This window comes from Cynocephalus volans, chromosome 2 (genome assembly GCF_027409185.1).
Source record: "Cynocephalus volans isolate mCynVol1 chromosome 2, mCynVol1.pri, whole genome shotgun sequence".
NCBI classification, from domain to species: domain Eukaryota; kingdom Metazoa; phylum Chordata; class Mammalia; order Dermoptera; family Cynocephalidae; genus Cynocephalus; species Cynocephalus volans.
The window spans coordinates 201,994,954-202,010,950 of NC_084461.1; the positions used below are offsets into that span (position 1 = coordinate 201,994,954).

A 15,997-nucleotide genomic window follows, 5' to 3' on the forward strand; every position below is an offset into this window, starting at 1 on the left:
TTTGAGTGCATACTTTTTTCAGGATAGCCTGAAAAATTCACTTTGATTTTATGTCCATTTCACTTATATATAAACACAAAGACTGACAGTAAACATGAAGCCGTGACTCTACAGTGATCTTTAGATTGGTCCTATCATTTTATCACCTTTGTTTTCTCTTCATTAAAACATATCTAGGACAAAAAAAAAAAAATCACATATACCATTTGGCTCTTCAATATGAAACTTAAAACAAGAATGTACTTGGTACTAACAGCAGGTTAGAGTCCACGAGTCCTCCTAGCTGGCTTGAAAACCACGGACATGGTCCGGGTGGTGGAAGGTGTATGCTAGTGACAGGCACACGGGGCCACACCCTCATCCTCATGGATGGAGAGCACAGACCCCAGGCCTTTACTGCAGGGCTCCTTGGCACTTGGGAAAGAGGCTGAGAGATTTATTGAGAAAGGGACAGCCTAGCATCCCATATAGATTAGAAATTTGAGGTTTATTTTTTGTTGCTGAGGACCTGATTTTGCTACCTAAATACACAGTGCTATAAATTTGGCTTTCATTTGCTACACTAGTACTTTCATTACCATTTTTCCCTACTAATATAAAAACATCCTCATAATTGCCTGCTTTTTTATAAAATATTTCTCTTCCAGTGTTGGGTTCAGGGTTAGATGGTGACATCCCTATTGTTTGCTTTTGTCAACATGGCTGTTGGGTTAAACATAAAAACCTCTATGATGTAGATCAGGAGAAAAACACAAATTGGATAAAAATCGTCCTTTCTTCTGTTCCGAGGCAGGTGAAGTAGTCAGTGCATGCTGACAAAGTGAGATCCTACCCAGGTAAACCCCACCTGGGGGGCTTGACGGTACTGCCCCTCCTGCCAGGCCCCTTAGGTCCAATCCATGTGTTGCTGGTGTCCTGGGCCAGGTGGCTGTCCACCTTTGTGTGCTGTACCCTCACAGTGAGGATAGTAGGATTTCAATTTTATAATGATCTAAAAGATACTTATTTAAATTCTCCAACTAGACTTAGTGATAATATGATTTTCAGCATTTCAGTTTCTTATTAAAATAAATTAATGTTTACCCCTAACTAGATTATTCCCTTGTCTCGCCCCAGCTGGCAATAATTTAAGTGCTGTATGCTGGCGTAGCTATAGGAAAAGTCCACTTTTGCTTTCTATGATAAATTTCCTTGTTTAGCAATAATTTGGATGTATATCCCAGCAAAAGGCCCCCTGCTTTTCAGGATATGGGCACTGTCTTCTGTGCCAGGGGAGGGGCTTGTTCTTGAAAAAGCAGGAATGAAGGCGGCCAGCTACAGCAAAGAGGGTCTGGCCGCAGCTCACATTGATGGGGGCTGGGATTGTGGGAACCTGGCAGTGGATTTAGGTAGAAGAAGATTTAAGGGCTTGGAGTTGAAAAAGAGAATAAAATTAAACGCTAATAAAAGGGAATAGGAGCTGGAAGTCTAGATTTTGGTTAAATCTAGTTAGCCATGGGAACATTTTTTTTTTAAAGCTTATAAGGGAACTGAATTATTTCAACATTTCCCCCCAAACTTGATAATTACTTATTGATGACTATTCAAAATTTGACATTTTAAAAAACTTTTTGAGCTTTTAAAAATAATAGCTATAAATGCAAAGTACTATTGATAATAAAACCAAGTTGTTCATCCATGTACAAAAAAGGTCAATAATGTTTTAAAAGCACAAAGTTGCATTTTAAATCACAATTGCATAGTTCTAAATTGCCTGGGTAAGACTTACATAAATTTTGTAAGAAACTTCAAGTTTGGTTGACAGTGGGGCCCAAAGGACATTTGCAGAGCTCAGTAGAGCAGAGTTCAGGATGGAAACGCTGACTCAGCATGAATTATTGCATTGTTGCTGTGATGTTACAAGATTGTGAGACCAGAATTGCTACAATTTAATTACAGATCATTGGCATTTTTAAAAATCATTATTCTCTTTTTGGCTAATATAACATTTTCATGTAGAATTCAACTTAGAGAGATTTTATATATCCCACTCCCAACCAGGACCTGAAAGCCTTAAAAAAAGCTCTGTTTGGGTTTCTGGATAGAAAAGGTACTGCATATATACCTCTTAGCAAAATATGTGCTCCCTTTCTACTCCCCACCCCAGAACCATGACCATTTTTGTACAAAATCCTATTGAAGAATCACATCAAAAATGAGAAGCAGGGAGTTGAAAGGTAAACATTTGGTGTAGTGTGTAAAATTCCATGAGCCTCCTGTACTAACCCCACAGAAGTCCTGGCTTTTGGTGAATCTGGCCCAGAAGTGCCTCCGTGTGTGGTAGCATTGGGCGTGGTAGTGCCCCTCACCCAGAGAGCCCACCCATGGTGAGCTGTGTGGAGTGACTGTGCATAGACAAAGGAATAGGCAGCCGTGGATACCGAGACCCCTGTCTGCAGCTACTGCATCTGAGTCAGTGGGTATAAAAGGTGCTTTAGCATTTGGATGAAGGAAAGAATCTTCCAGGGGACAGGAACTTGTAGCCGTTTCCAGAAGGAAGCCTCAAAGGGCGTGGCGGAGCTGCTGTGGGGGTGCCGATGGGCAGTGGCAGCGTGCTGAGTGTGGTGGTCTCGCTGCGCCAGTGTCCATTAGGAGGAGCTTTTCGTGGTGCTTCCTCATGTTGCTGCAAAGACAGCTCCTTAAGTTCAAGCTTATCTCCTCCTTCCTCCTTCTTGTGCCGAGGTGACAGGTTTAGTAGACTGAGGACATCTCTTTTGGAAGTCATCGTTCCAGGGGCCCCACGGAATATTTTCATTGGACCTGTGGGGTGCTGGGGTGTGCTCTGCCAGAACATCTTCAGGTTGTGGACGGCCTGCACTTTTTCATCAATGGCTGCCATTTTCAATCTGTCTATGTCGGGAGCATCTGCAGGACTCGAACGAGCGGAACCGGCTGAGGAGTAGGAGAGCGCTGGGGATGGTGCACTACCAGCAGGAGACTGATGGCCTGAGTTTGGGGACATGTTCCGTGGTGACTTGGAGATATGAGCACTGTAAGGAGAGCTGGGATACTTCAGTTTAAAGAGAGGCTGGTCCATCAGGGAAGTCTGAGAGTCGGAGCTCGGTGATGGCTGGCCACTGTGCTGGTTTGGGCTGTCTTTGATGGATGCCTCCGAGGTGGTGGGGCTGCTATACCCTGAACTCACCTTGGGGAGGGATGAGCTCCTGGCTGGGGGCTTTGGTTTAACAGTAACTGGCGAAGGCTGGCTCTTCTGATGGGAGAGGGCAGGCCTGCTGAACGCACTTGTTTCTGACGCTCTGAAGACAGCAGCATTATGTGGCACTGAAATGCCATCTTCTGGGTTACTATTACTCTTGCTCAACTGACTGCTGCTCCTCTGAAGACGCTCCACTGCAATGAGGTGACTCTGTGTCTCCTCTAGAATTTTCTGGGCTAACTCTTGTGGATCAAGCTTTGGGTTGCCTTCTTCTTGAGATTTCACGGTACTATCTGTTTCTGTGCTAGACTGATCTGATTCTCCTGTATCTGAACTTGCTAGTTTTCCAACCTTTTGGAAAGGTGAGTTTGGGCTGGGAATCAGAGTCATTTTAACTGGAGAATTCGGAGTGCTTATGCTCCCCTTGGAGCTTACTGAAACTTTCACACCTCCAGTTGTCCCGATGCTGCATTGTTTGGGACCTGGTGAGAAGCACATCTTTCTGTTTTCTTGGTAGGCCGCCAAAGGCTCAGTACTGATAATGGAAAACCCTTCATATTCTTCTTCGTCTTTGTTCCCGGCAGGGCGGGTCGGGGGAGACAGCTGGCTCCGAGGCAGGGTGGATCGCTGTGGGTAAGCGTTCTTGGACTGGTCGTAGTCCTGCCGTCCTCTGGGACCTCCACTTTCTGACCCACCCTCAGGCTTGGAGACAAAGCTCATTGAGGAGGCAATGGAGCTTAGACTGTACACGGAGATGGCGTCTGAGGCGATGCTGTCGGCACCAGTGGGAGAGAAGGGAGGGTGCTGGTAGCCCAAGGGTAGGGCATTGGACACGGACTGCGCCGATGCCAGAGACTCCAGGGAGGAGGAGCTGTCCAGGCTGAGGCGCTTGGGTAGCTCGGTAGAATCTAAGCACAAAACACAAGTGCCCAAAGGGCAGTTAGGATTCTACATGGTTTTGATTTTTCTTTCAAAATCATGAACATCTTTACATGCATAGAAGCTAGCAAAGAATTATGTAAGTGCTACTTATGTACAACTTGAATTAATCTTACAATCCTGAAAAACTTGGACCTGTTAGAAAAAGAAGTAAATCTTACACAGGGACAAAAACACCCTAGGAACTCACAGCCACATATGCCTCAGACCTCCACCACCATGGCCCATCTCCACTCTGCTCCTTATTGCTGGGAGGCCAGCAGGGGGACCCCTGCTCTGCCCAGGGCTGGCTGTGCTCCTGGGGCCAGCCTTCACTTGGCCCAGGGCCTGCGAGCAACCTGTGATGTCTCACAGTCCTAAACCCCCCTCCAGCCCCAGCCCCATTGCTCCTTGTTCCAGCAAACATCCTCAGGAGTCATCTACACTCATTCCTCAAACTGCCTCTCCTCCTGAGACCCTCTCTTAACCACTTCCCACTCGTTCCTATAAAGGTCACCAGTGAGGTCAACACTGCCAAATCCAGTGTTCACCGCTCAGTTCTGCAGTAGGACACGCCCTACCTTCACTGACCACTCCTTCCCGGCCCACCTCATCATTGTGACCTGTGAATATGAGTGCCCCAGGACACGGTCCTGTTCCCCTCTGCCCTGCAGACAGCCCTGGGGGACTCCATGCACGTTTATATCTCCCTGCTGGCCTCTTCCTGAACTCCGGCTCATGCGACCAGCTGCCTGTGTGGGTGTCTGATGGGTATTTCAAAACTGAACATGACCAAGGTGGATCTCAGACCCATTCCTCCTGCCACTTTCCTGACCTCAGCAAACACAATCCCATCGTGGCAGTTGTTCCAAAAACCAGGGCTCCCTATTCACCCTTTCTTTCTGTCATGATGCACATTCTTTAATAGACCCTGTTGGTTCTGCCTTCAAGCCGTGACCACCATCTGGGCCAGCGTTTACTCTTCACGCCGCAGCCAGCTTGGCCCTTTGAGAACATGGGTCAGGTCTGGTGTGGCCCCCGGTCCTGAAAACCTCCTCCCAGGCCCGCCTGACCTGTGCCTGCTCCTGTCAGGCCTTGCTCGCCCTCCCGGCCCTACTGAGGGACAGGCACGTCCCGTCACCATGTTCTGTCTGGTCTGCTGCCACCCTCTCTCCTTCGAGTCCCTTACCCTGCCTCAGGTTTCTTCATAGTTCTTGTCAGCCCAGCATGAGTACTATACGTATTTTAATTGTCTCCCCCACTTATTGCAAGTTCCATGAGAGCAAGGAGTTTGTGTTTACTGCTCTTGAACAACCCCTAACATGTACACAAAATAATGTTTACTCCCTTTTCTTCCTTTTCCTAAATTGTAGCTGAGGACGTAGCTTCCCCCAGGAGGGAAGGCTCTTACCAAAGAGAGACAGCAGGGACTGGAGCGCAAAGTGCACAGTTCGTCTGTTGGCCTGTTTCCCGGTTTTCAGGATTACTTCCTCCTGACCAACTTCACAGAGATCAAAACCTAGAGGAACAAAGAATATAAACATCTGCTTCCTTAGGGAAGATTCCACATCCTGAGCATGGTTAAAGCCACAGGGCTCCTTGTACAATTTCATGGGAACAGCTGTGAGGCCCATCAGCAAGCACTGGGTCTGGACTTTTCCCTGTGTGCCTATGCCATCAGTCACATGAACAGGGAGAGTCTGGCCATCTCGCCCAGAACATCCACTCAATGCAGCTCCCATCTGTGATGTGTGCGGGTCACACTGCCCACTCTCCTGTTTCCTCACAGAGCACTGGCCACTTTCCTGCCCTGAACTACATTCTTGAGAGCCCATGATCAGAACTTAGTATGGTTCATTAACATTCTGTTTTTTACATTCTTTTGCAGAACAGTCTACTTAAAGACTGTCCAGAACAAAAAATGGCCATTCCATTTGGCCTTGGGTGCAGCATTTAAGGCTAGTACATGGGAAGGTGGAACTGCTCAAGGTCAAGGACAACGTGTGCATGTGTGTTCAGTGTCAGCCAGCATGGGCTCTGAGGTGAGCTCTCTCTGATGATGGAGAGTCTGCTTTCTTGGCTGAACCACCCTGCAGGGACATCGCTCTGACTCAGCCAATGCCCAGGGGTGCTGCCCCCTGATTCTAACAATTCTAATGAGACTCCGAGCAGGTACAAGAGATGGCACAGAGCTCCCTGAGCAAGAGGCTGGCTGATGAGCTGATGACACAGCAGTTAGACTTATGAAGCGACATTACAGAGATGCCCAAGTGCATCTCCCTAGGAGGAAGCCAAGTGCAGATGCCATGGAAAATGGCTGCATCCACAGACAGGGATCAAGCAAGAACTGAGGGCCTGAAGAGTCTTCAGCAGTGAAAGTCTTCACTCAGCCTCCCTTAGTACATCTTTTCATTCTTACTCCAGGATTTTGATACTGGTCTGACACTATCATTCCCTTTGGAATTAGGTTCACTGGAGGAGCCACTCAGCATTCTGGTTGCTATGGGACATTTTCCTCTCTGAACTGAGAAATAAACAGTCCCTGAAAGCCACAGGAAGGTCTCAGACAATTCAGCATTTAAAAATGAATGACTAACAATATAAATGTAATGTTTCCATTAAGAAACCTCTACTTTTACCAAAACAATGTGGTTACTCCAATTCAAATCTTTCTACTTTCAAAAAAAGTAAAACTTAGTCCTTTATTATCACTGGCAAGGCTGTGAAGGGTTTTGATGGTGGCTGCTGATGCTGAGGACTGGAAAGGGGGCATTTCTCTAAGCCCAGGAGCCCTCAGGGTGAGCCACAGGCATGGACCTGGCCTTTCTTACTCTTGCCTCCATTTGCTACTGACTACATTTATTCAGATATAAGTTAACTATGCTTACACCAGGAAGACTATGCTTCAAGTCCACAGAAAAAAAAGCAAGCATTCTAGCTTTTAAAGGATGCCACGTGTCTAATCCAAGGGGATTCAGAGCCCCTAAAGGGCTTTGTGAGTTTCCCCCTTTAATTTCAAAAGACAATGTATCTGAAAACAAACAGAGCCAGCCCTAAATTGAGGTGGATTGGGAAAGGTCATCTACAAAATAGATTAGAAAAGATGGCCCAATACTAGATACCCAGGCTTCACAAGTGGGAAGAAAAGATCCTTAAGGATTCACTGTCCTACCATGTGTGATGGCTAGTCCCTGTAACACTGAAGTCAGACTGTGTCACCTTCCAAAGGCTGTCTACTTCCCTCAGGTTAAAGTCCAAAGGCCTCCCCTGGCCTCACGGTCCACAGGATCTTCCCTTTGCCTCATCTGCCCTGGCCCCATGGTGTGGCTGTTCCCTCTGCCTGGGTCTTCCTTCCTACAAAAATCCTGGTCTCTCTGAGGCCGCCCTAGCTCCCCGCTCCCACCCCTGCAGCCAGTCACTGACCTAGTGCTTCTGTCTGTGGCAGTGCCCCTCCACCTTCTACAGGGCCCCTGAACTACTGCATTTATTACGTTTGTTCCTCTGCTCCCACTAGGGTGTAAACTCCAGTAGGGCAGGGCTTTTTTGTCCTTTGCTCACTGCTGCATCTCCAGTGCCTAGAGCATTGCCTGGCACATAACAAGTGTTCCAGAGGAAGCTGTGGAGTGAATGGCTCCCAAGCAAGTCACCAGGCCCTTAAGTGGAAAAGGAGGACAGAGGCTCAAGGCCTCTTGTGTTTCATTGACGAATGCACCTGTCATAAGTAAACAGCAATAATGTCAAGAGCTACATCAGCTGTTCTACAAATGGTGAAAAAGGAAAAGTGAGAGCCCTGGACTGAACAAGGACCCTGCTCCATGCAGTTCCAGGTACCCATGGCCACGTCAGAGGTGGCTTCAGTAGTTTTCCTGCCAGTTTCCAATAGCCAGTGAAACCATTCTTATATAACTCTAATTTTAAGTTTTCGTTAGCTCCTAATCACGGCTTGACCTCCAGCAATACTGGGATCTAGCAAATTCACATTAAGGTAATGAGTACAAATGAGAGAGATGAAATCATAATGCAAGGGGAATGGGACAAAGCTGGAGGACCACTTGGGAATCGTGCTGAAGCACTAGAATCTTTAACTATTTTTGAATAATGATAAATTATCTAAGAAAACTCTAAGAAAAGGCTCTTAAGGGTCTACCACTTTACTCAACAGAAACCAGGAGGAAAAAGCAGATTTTAAAAAATAGAATTAAAGAAACCCATTAAGTCAATGCTTTGTCCTACCAAGAGCTGCCAGGAATTCGTGACACCCCGGGAGCCTCCACAGCTGGACACTGATGGAGACCTGGACAGGAGCTTGTGCAAAGTCCTGCTCCTTCTCGCCGGCCTGGAGCTGAACCAGCACCTGGTGGAGCTGAAGAAGGGAGGACAGCTGTGAGCACCGTCCTGCCCCGTGTCTGCTTCCCCTCCGGCCCACCACAGGACTCCACCTGAGTTATCTTATGTCACCTGTCATTGCCATCGCTAATTACCCTCTCTGTGTGTCATTTGAGATTCTTTTTAAAGTGGCTTCATACCTATCGTCCTGCTGTCTGTCCTCTCTGTGGGAAGCTCATGGGGCAGTGGGCAAGAGGGTTGGGGTGGTGAAGTGTGGGGTGGTGAAGGTTGGGTGGCCTCCTGGGCTGGGCGGCCCACAGTCAGGGTTCGGCTTCCAGCCCCATGCCTTCCCTCATGCGCAGGAGAGGGGACCAGGGGGCAGAGGGAAGTGAGTTAGAGGAGTGGTCACCTTCTTGTTTTTACTTCTTTATTTAAGATCATCTTTAGAGTCTTGAGGTAAATGGTTTAGAGGGATCCAACATTACATCCTAGAGCCTCAGTACATGAGGAAGACCCAGGTGACCTGCTCAAGTGTCCATGGTGCGTCAGATCAGTGGCCTCCCCTCAGGTCTTTGTGTGGGCTCACAGTGTTGCTCACTTAATGTTGGTGCTGCCCCTGCTGTTCTGGTGGAATTTAAGGTGAAATCAAGGACACAAGAAGGGTGGAGCAGGAAAGGGGGAGCCAGAGCACAGGAAGGGGTCAGGCCGCCTGGGCCAGAGGCACAGGCCCTGCGGCTCTGTAGATAGCGCATATGCCAGAGCTCAGAGCGCACCAAGGGGAATGCAGGGACGGGCGGGTTGAGGGGCTCACCTGACAACAGTTGCTACTTAAAGTAGTACTCACCATTCCAACCATATTTTTAACAGCCTTCAGCCAGCAGATTTTAAGAAAAAGAAAGAAAGAGAGAGAGAAAGAAGAGAGTTTAGACTCAAGCACAGGCTGTTATGCAACATGAGCTGATTACTGCTTTAGGAAGCGCCACTGACTGGGAGGGAGAGGAGCAAGAGTCAGGAGGGGACACAAAGGAAAATGAATAGCCATACCCAGGCCAGCTGTGAGCAGTTTCAAGGGGGTTGGGACAGGGTCAGCCAGGCCCTGCCCTTCCTCACCAGTAGAGGCTCAATCAGGGAGGGGGCATGGTGGGGCATTTATAGGCCACTCTGTAAACCAAAATCTGGTTCTAGAGGGACTCAGGAAAGGCCCACCAGCTGTCTGCTGCTGGGGACAGCCTCAAGATGCTTCCCTGGGGTCTTTTTGCATATCAGGCAAAAAGTCCCTGTGCTCCCACCAAAAGCAGGAAATGAAGCAACTGGCTTTTTTGGACTCTCAGCCTTGCCCTGCAAATGCAGTAATGTAATTCTTTCTTTTTCTTGTAGAACACATATTTCTAAACCTCCTGGGTTCAGGATATTTTAATATGCAATGTCTAGAAGTGTCTCCCTGATGCTATACAACAAGGAGATGTGACACAGGTATTACAAAATGAGCAAGAACTCAACGAAGGGGACAGGTCACTAAGCCGTTCTACGTTCAAAAGTGGGGCTGGAACCAATCCCAGGCCATAGGAGGTTCCAGTCACCACTTAGTTTCAGAGGTTAGTCCTAGATGGAGCAGCTTTATTTCCACCTAGAAACAGTTCTGCTTAAAATGAAACCGACAACGTATATTATTTTTTCAAATTATTGTACTCCAAGATGACCAGAAAAACCTGCTCTGTTCAGGTTTTTCTGTTATACCCTCCCAAAACCCAGCTGTCACCCTGGGGCTTGTTCCAGACGCTCACTGGCCGGCAGGAAGATCAAGGGGCAGGGAGAAACTCTGGGGCCAAGGTGGGAAGGGCCTTACATGATGCTTACAAGAATTAGACCTTACAAGAACTAGAATCCTACAAATTCCTGACTTAGATCTACATTTGCCTGAAAGACAGCACATCTTTAAAAACTGCTAAGCAGCATCTCACATTGTTGGCTTTGTGTTCACTGCTGTGCCTCAGTGACTGTTTTGTTTCTGGTGTGGCACATACTCTGATCAAAGAATGAGTTTTGTATGGAACATCTGTAGCTTCCCAGCTGTGGCCCTGCTACCCCTCCTGGCTTAGGAAGGTGGCTGTAATACTTGTCAATCAGCTGGAAAAGTTGGGGGTGGGGATGGCAAGGTGCAAGAAACCACTGAATGGAGGGTTCAGGAAATTCTCTGAGACTACAGGTGACAGGGGCCCCAGAGTTGAAGGCTCTCGATGTTCCTAGGGCTCAGTGTCCCAAGAGGTCGCTACAAGAACTTGCCCCTCCATGCCCAGCACGTGCCAGGAGGGCTGTTCTCTTACTCCCAGCCCTCACCTTCTCCTTTTAATCACAAAGGCTGGAAAAAGCAATGACATGCAGGTTCTTACTTTGGGCCAGATCACTCTGTCTTTCCAATTCAGCACAGCCCTCAGGCCTGGGCTCAGCCATCCGGGCTCAACTTACCCGGCTGATGAGCTGCTCGCCCGTCTCTGATGCAGTAATGAGTTTGCAGAGAGCTTGGAGGGCAGGGTTGGGCAGACCTAACCCAAGAAAAAGAGGGTGGAGGTTATTCGGAGGTGCCTCTGCACCCACAATCCTATCATCTTGCCAGGAGAAAAAGCCTGAAACGCTCTGCATTGGTGACATTTTCCAAAAGTGTAGCATGGCCAGACATGTGCATTCGAGTATGACGTGGACAAGGAGAGTGTGGTCTCCAAGGAAGGCAGGTGGAGCAGGGCGAGTCCTGACCCTGCTGCAGTCCTCCAGGTGCAGTCGCATTCCCAGGCCTCGCCTCGGGGTCTCAGGCAGAATCACCCCCTCTGAGGGGAACCCAAAAGGCAGCTTGGGCATGTGTCCCCAGCTTCAACCTGGGGTTGGCCATGTGGTTTGGTCAGATCCACAGCTGTCAGTGACACTATCAACAGCAGCTGAGTTTTGCCCAGCACTACCTCATGCCATCCTGGGAAGGGGCAGGGCCGGGCAGCACCTGCTGAGCGCAGATGCCGTGCCATTACACACAGATCAGGAGGGGAAGCTGTGCCTGGAACTCCTCGTCATTTCTCAGGACACCCTCTGGCTCTTTCCTAGCTATGAGACCCAATGTCCTCATGAAGACAGGGACCATGGTTACCAACTATTCTGCTCCCACTGTTAACCAGTCCCTCAGTTGCCTCAGCTCTGCCCCAGGCCTGCTGGCACAGATCCTGTGCCCACGGCTCACCTAGCAGGGACTGGATGGTGCTGCTGCACTGCTGGAGCCGATCACCTGGGTCAGAAGTTGGGAAGAAGACGGCCGCTGGCAGGCCACTGGCCGGGGGGTCCAGCCGGAAGCCCACAGCAGTGAGGAGCGCCTGCCAGCCAGGGATGCCGCCCACCTTGTTCTCCACGCTCTGCTGGGACGTGTACATGGCGTTGCGCTGCCCATTCTGGATGCGTTGCAGGGACTTCTCCACCTGGCAGGGCACGGGGATGAGTCAGAGACCCAGGCCAGCCTGCCTTCTCTCCGCATGGCTTTGAGGGAACACAAGCCTCAGGGGTGAAACAGAGCCAGCCCTGCCACCCCAGGGAGCCCCTGTGGCCAGGCCTGAGGACATGACTACGGGGCATGAGCCAGGCATCTTGCAATGGCTAGCACGGTGCAGAGGGGAAGGGTTTCAGAGCCAGCAAAGGCTGGTGCCACTGAAGGACTCTGTCCCTCCCCTAACCCACCCCTTCTGTTCAGGTTCTCCATACAGACACTAACCTGACCTGTCTGAAAACAAACCTCAGCTCAGGAGCCTGCGCCACAACACGTGACAGCTCCCCATCACTGTAGCATAACCCTCAGCCCTAAAAGACCCCTTCACTGCCCCACCAAACAGTGCCCATCATGGTGTGGCCTTAGCTGGCAATGCCCTTCTCCAACTCAACATCGTTCGTCCCTCAGCACTGGCCTCTGGAACCTACATCTCCTCACCCACAAAGCACCCCTCCTGTCTTCCAGGGCTCAAACACGTGCCTGGCACTCATGGGCTAAATTCACCCAGGTAACTACCGTGTTCACTCTGCACAAGCAACCAGCCTTGCATTGGCCTTTGCCTGGCAGGCCTCTCTCCAGGGTAAACCTCTGTCCATCCTGAGACATTACATGTGTGCCTCAAGGCTCATGTGCCATCACTGGAGGGGCACAAGGGTCTTCCAAAATGTCACTTGAGGCTTTTCTTACGATGAAACACTGGGATGCACGGGCTCAGCACCCCAGGCAGGAGGAAGTGTGCACTCACACCAGCCAGGAGGAAACTAGCATTCCTGGGCAGGACAGATGACCAGCTCCCTGGCTGTCCCTCAGGCCTTGGAGATACACTGCCCATGGGGGCTGGTGAACTTGACCCACCCCAGGAGATAAAGCCAAGAAAGAAGAGAAAACATAAATGTGCCTGAGAGGCCTCAAGGCCGAGTGGGCAGCTGAGAGGCCTGGCCTGGGAGAAGGAGGCCTAATGAGCAGAGAGGGCAGTTCCTTACCCAAAAAAGCAGCCTGGGGATGGTGGCAAGGAAGGAAGGAGGGCCTTTGGGGGTGACAGGGACCTGAGAGAGGTCCTAGTGCAGAGCAACTGAAAGGCTCTGTGCAGTTTCCAGACCAGGATGACATCAGTGTAGACAGTCTCCCGGCACTCTCAGGGCATGTGAACTACCTCAAACCTGGCCTGAGTGCTTCTCAGGTCACAGTGTGCTCACCTGTTCATACACTGATTAATTTTAGAACTGAGAAAACCTCCTTCTGCAGACCCTAAGATTAAGAAATGTTCATGACTTATCTCTCATCAGAAATGCACCAAAAGCCACCACACCCAGGCCCAGGCATCAGGGGTCTGGAAGGCACTGCTCAGGCCTGTGAGGGGGCCATGCGGCAGCTGTTTGCATGATATTGGAAAGCACTTGGATGTGGCATGACTGTCCACCCATTGGGACTGGACCAGGAAGAGATGGGGCGGGCCAGGGCTGGTCTTTCTGGCACAGAACTCTGAAGAGGCTAAGAGTTCTAAATTATTTGAATCTGCCTTCCATGTTGATAGCAAGGTAAAAGAATGGAACAAGTTTTATTTCACTATTTTTGTTTTGGGGGGTTTTTTTTGGCAGGTGGTGGTATGGGGATATGTCACTATTTTTTGACCTAATTTATCACATTTCAGTGTTGGATGATGAGGTGGGGTCGCCATTCATACTCTTGCCTGGGCCCCACAAATGTTGGGGTGGGCTGGCTATGGGCATGGTCAGACTGAACTGCTTCCAACTGAGTTTAGGGAAGACAGGTGTCATCTGATTATAAAATAATAACATCTCTCAGCTACTGGGACCCAACTGTGTGCCAGGTACTCACATTTTCTCTAATCCTCACAATAACCTTGAACTGCTAAAATTTTATCACCCCCTTCCAAATGAGGAAATTGAGGCTCAGAGAGCCAAAGTAACTTGCCCAAAGCCACATGGCCTGAAGTAGCTAGGGTGTGAGTTGCTGTCCTCGGCTGCAGCCATCCGTGTGATATTGCACACAGTGCCCACCCCTCAGACCAGCAGGCTCTTCCTGTGGATGTCTGCAGAAGCCAATTGGTGCTGTCTCAGAGACACTCTCAGGGCTGGCAGTAACACCCAGTCATGATGTCCTCTCCACCTGCTCACCGTCCCTTCAGCCCCTCGCCTTCTCCTGAAGATCAGGCCAGCTCTGGCTGGTGACTTGCTCCAGGTGCAGCCTGAGGCGGGTTACCACCAGGCCCCTTACCAGGTGCAGCAGCACTCGCAGGGCGTCCCGCACGCGCTCCGGGTGCTGCAGGATCTCCGTGAGGGCCTGGCCAATGAGCGAAGAGGGACTGTTCAGCTTAACATCACTCCCGATGAGCATGAACCCTGTGGAGAGCATGGGAGGGCACCTCAGTGGGGCAGCTAAAGACCCCCAGCCCACCCCCACTGGCCTCTAGGGTTCACTTATGTCTCACGACGAAGCTGGCAGAATGAGCAGGGCCTGGGCATGAAAGCTGCTGGAGGGGCTGGACTGTGAGGCATCTAAATCACTGCATGGTGGTGTGGTGCTCTTTTGTCCCTTTCCTTTTAATGTTGTGTAGCTGTTCAGGTCAGTGGAGAGCTGTCCCATAGTGACAGGAGCTCAGGGAATGCCTCCTCCACCTTCCCACTGCAGTGTGAGTGATGGTGGGAAAAGGCCATGTGATTTCCAAGGCCCAGCCCCAGTGGCAAGTCCCAGGGCCCTTACCTGGCTTGGCTACCATTCCAAGGAATGGCTTGCCTGGTTTTCTCTGAAATTTATCTATGTCTGTGCGTCCCTGGCCCTGAGGGAGATAGCACACCTGGGAGTGGGGGCAGGTGTGCATATCACCTCCTTGGGACAAGCAGGCAGTGGAGACTCCTCCAGTTCTAGAAGGGAGCAAACTGAGACTGGGCTGTGTAGGACCAACCGTTCCAAGGGTCACCACCCTGACCCACCCCATCGAGCCCCGGCTCCTTTCTCAGCACTCCCTTCCCTAAGCAAGGCCTAGAGAGCGGTTTACTCAAGCCACCGAGCAACTTCAGGACTGACCTGCCATGTCTGGAAATGCATTAGGAAGATCTAGACAGAGGAGTAGGCGGCCCTTTTAGGAATAAATGGCCAGGCAGAGGGACCAGGTTCCCACAAATCCTGCAGTACATTCTGTGTGCTCTGTGGGGCCCAAAGCCCCATCTGACTGCCAGAAGCACATATAAAAGAGAATAATGGATCACCTTGATTTCTGCATCTCCTGGGAGCAGACACAGCGTAGCAACATGGCCAGGCCAGAGCCCCATGTGCCTGCCCACCCTTTACCTGCAGAACCAGGGGACAGCTGGGAGGTGATGGACAACCAAAAAGTAGGCAGATCACATGCCTATTGGATCAACTGAATGTTTCTCTTCAGCCACACGAGGAAACAGGAGATTCTATTTTGTTTTTTGAATAGCTTTTTGAAAAGTACCATAGCTGTGTTGCGTTTGTGAAGTAAACAAAATGTTTCCATTTCTCAACAACCTGGCTCATCCACCTGGCACCAGAACACACTCACCACAGCACAGCCAGAACACCTGGGGTGTACACCAGGGCTGGCCCCTGCAGCCCCTCATTTGTTGGCTAACTGGGCCGGGTACTGCCATGGCTCCATTTCAGGGCTTACCCACCTTTGAAAACTGACACCAGCAATAGCAGAACATGTTGACTGGATTTATTTTAAGAGGAAGATTAAGGTGAAAGCCATTTTCTTCCCAGTCTTTAAATAGATCCGTGGATGGTATAGCTCTGCCGAACAATAAACTGTAAATGTTTGAAAATAGTATCTTTGGTGTTCCTCAGTCTCTCAAGGTTTAAGACACTCTCTGACACCCTGTTTCATGGGCCAGGACCATCGTCACCCATTGGTGGGACTTTTGCTTTGCTCTAGAGCACCCTGGGGAGTTGCAGGCCTAATTTTGAGAGAACATCACAGACCTGAGATTCCTGAAGTGTGTCAGGAAAAAGAGCCCCAGCTGGGCGAGAGGCCAGTGCAGCACAAGCCCAGG

General features: G+C 49.9%; 1 protein-coding gene across 1 annotated transcript in view; it reads right to left on the reverse strand.

Annotated features, from left to right (window-relative positions):
* Positions 1-1,684: 1,684 nt before the first annotated feature.
* Positions 1,685-15,997, reverse strand: part of TTC28 (tetratricopeptide repeat domain 28) — a 703,516-nt gene continuing 689,203 nt past the window's right edge. The window contains exons 17-22 of the mRNA XM_063085699.1: positions 14,199-14,323; positions 11,664-11,895; positions 10,907-10,983; positions 8,348-8,477; positions 5,526-5,633; positions 1,685-4,104 (exon numbers count right to left, since the gene is read on the reverse strand). Coding sequence (XP_062941769.1) covers positions 2,474-4,104; positions 5,526-5,633; positions 8,348-8,477; positions 10,907-10,983; positions 11,664-11,895; positions 14,199-14,323 — 2,303 coding nt within the window. The 3' untranslated portion in view covers positions 1,685-2,473. The remainder of the gene's footprint in view (positions 4,105-5,525; positions 5,634-8,347; positions 8,478-10,906; positions 10,984-11,663; positions 11,896-14,198; positions 14,324-15,997) is intronic.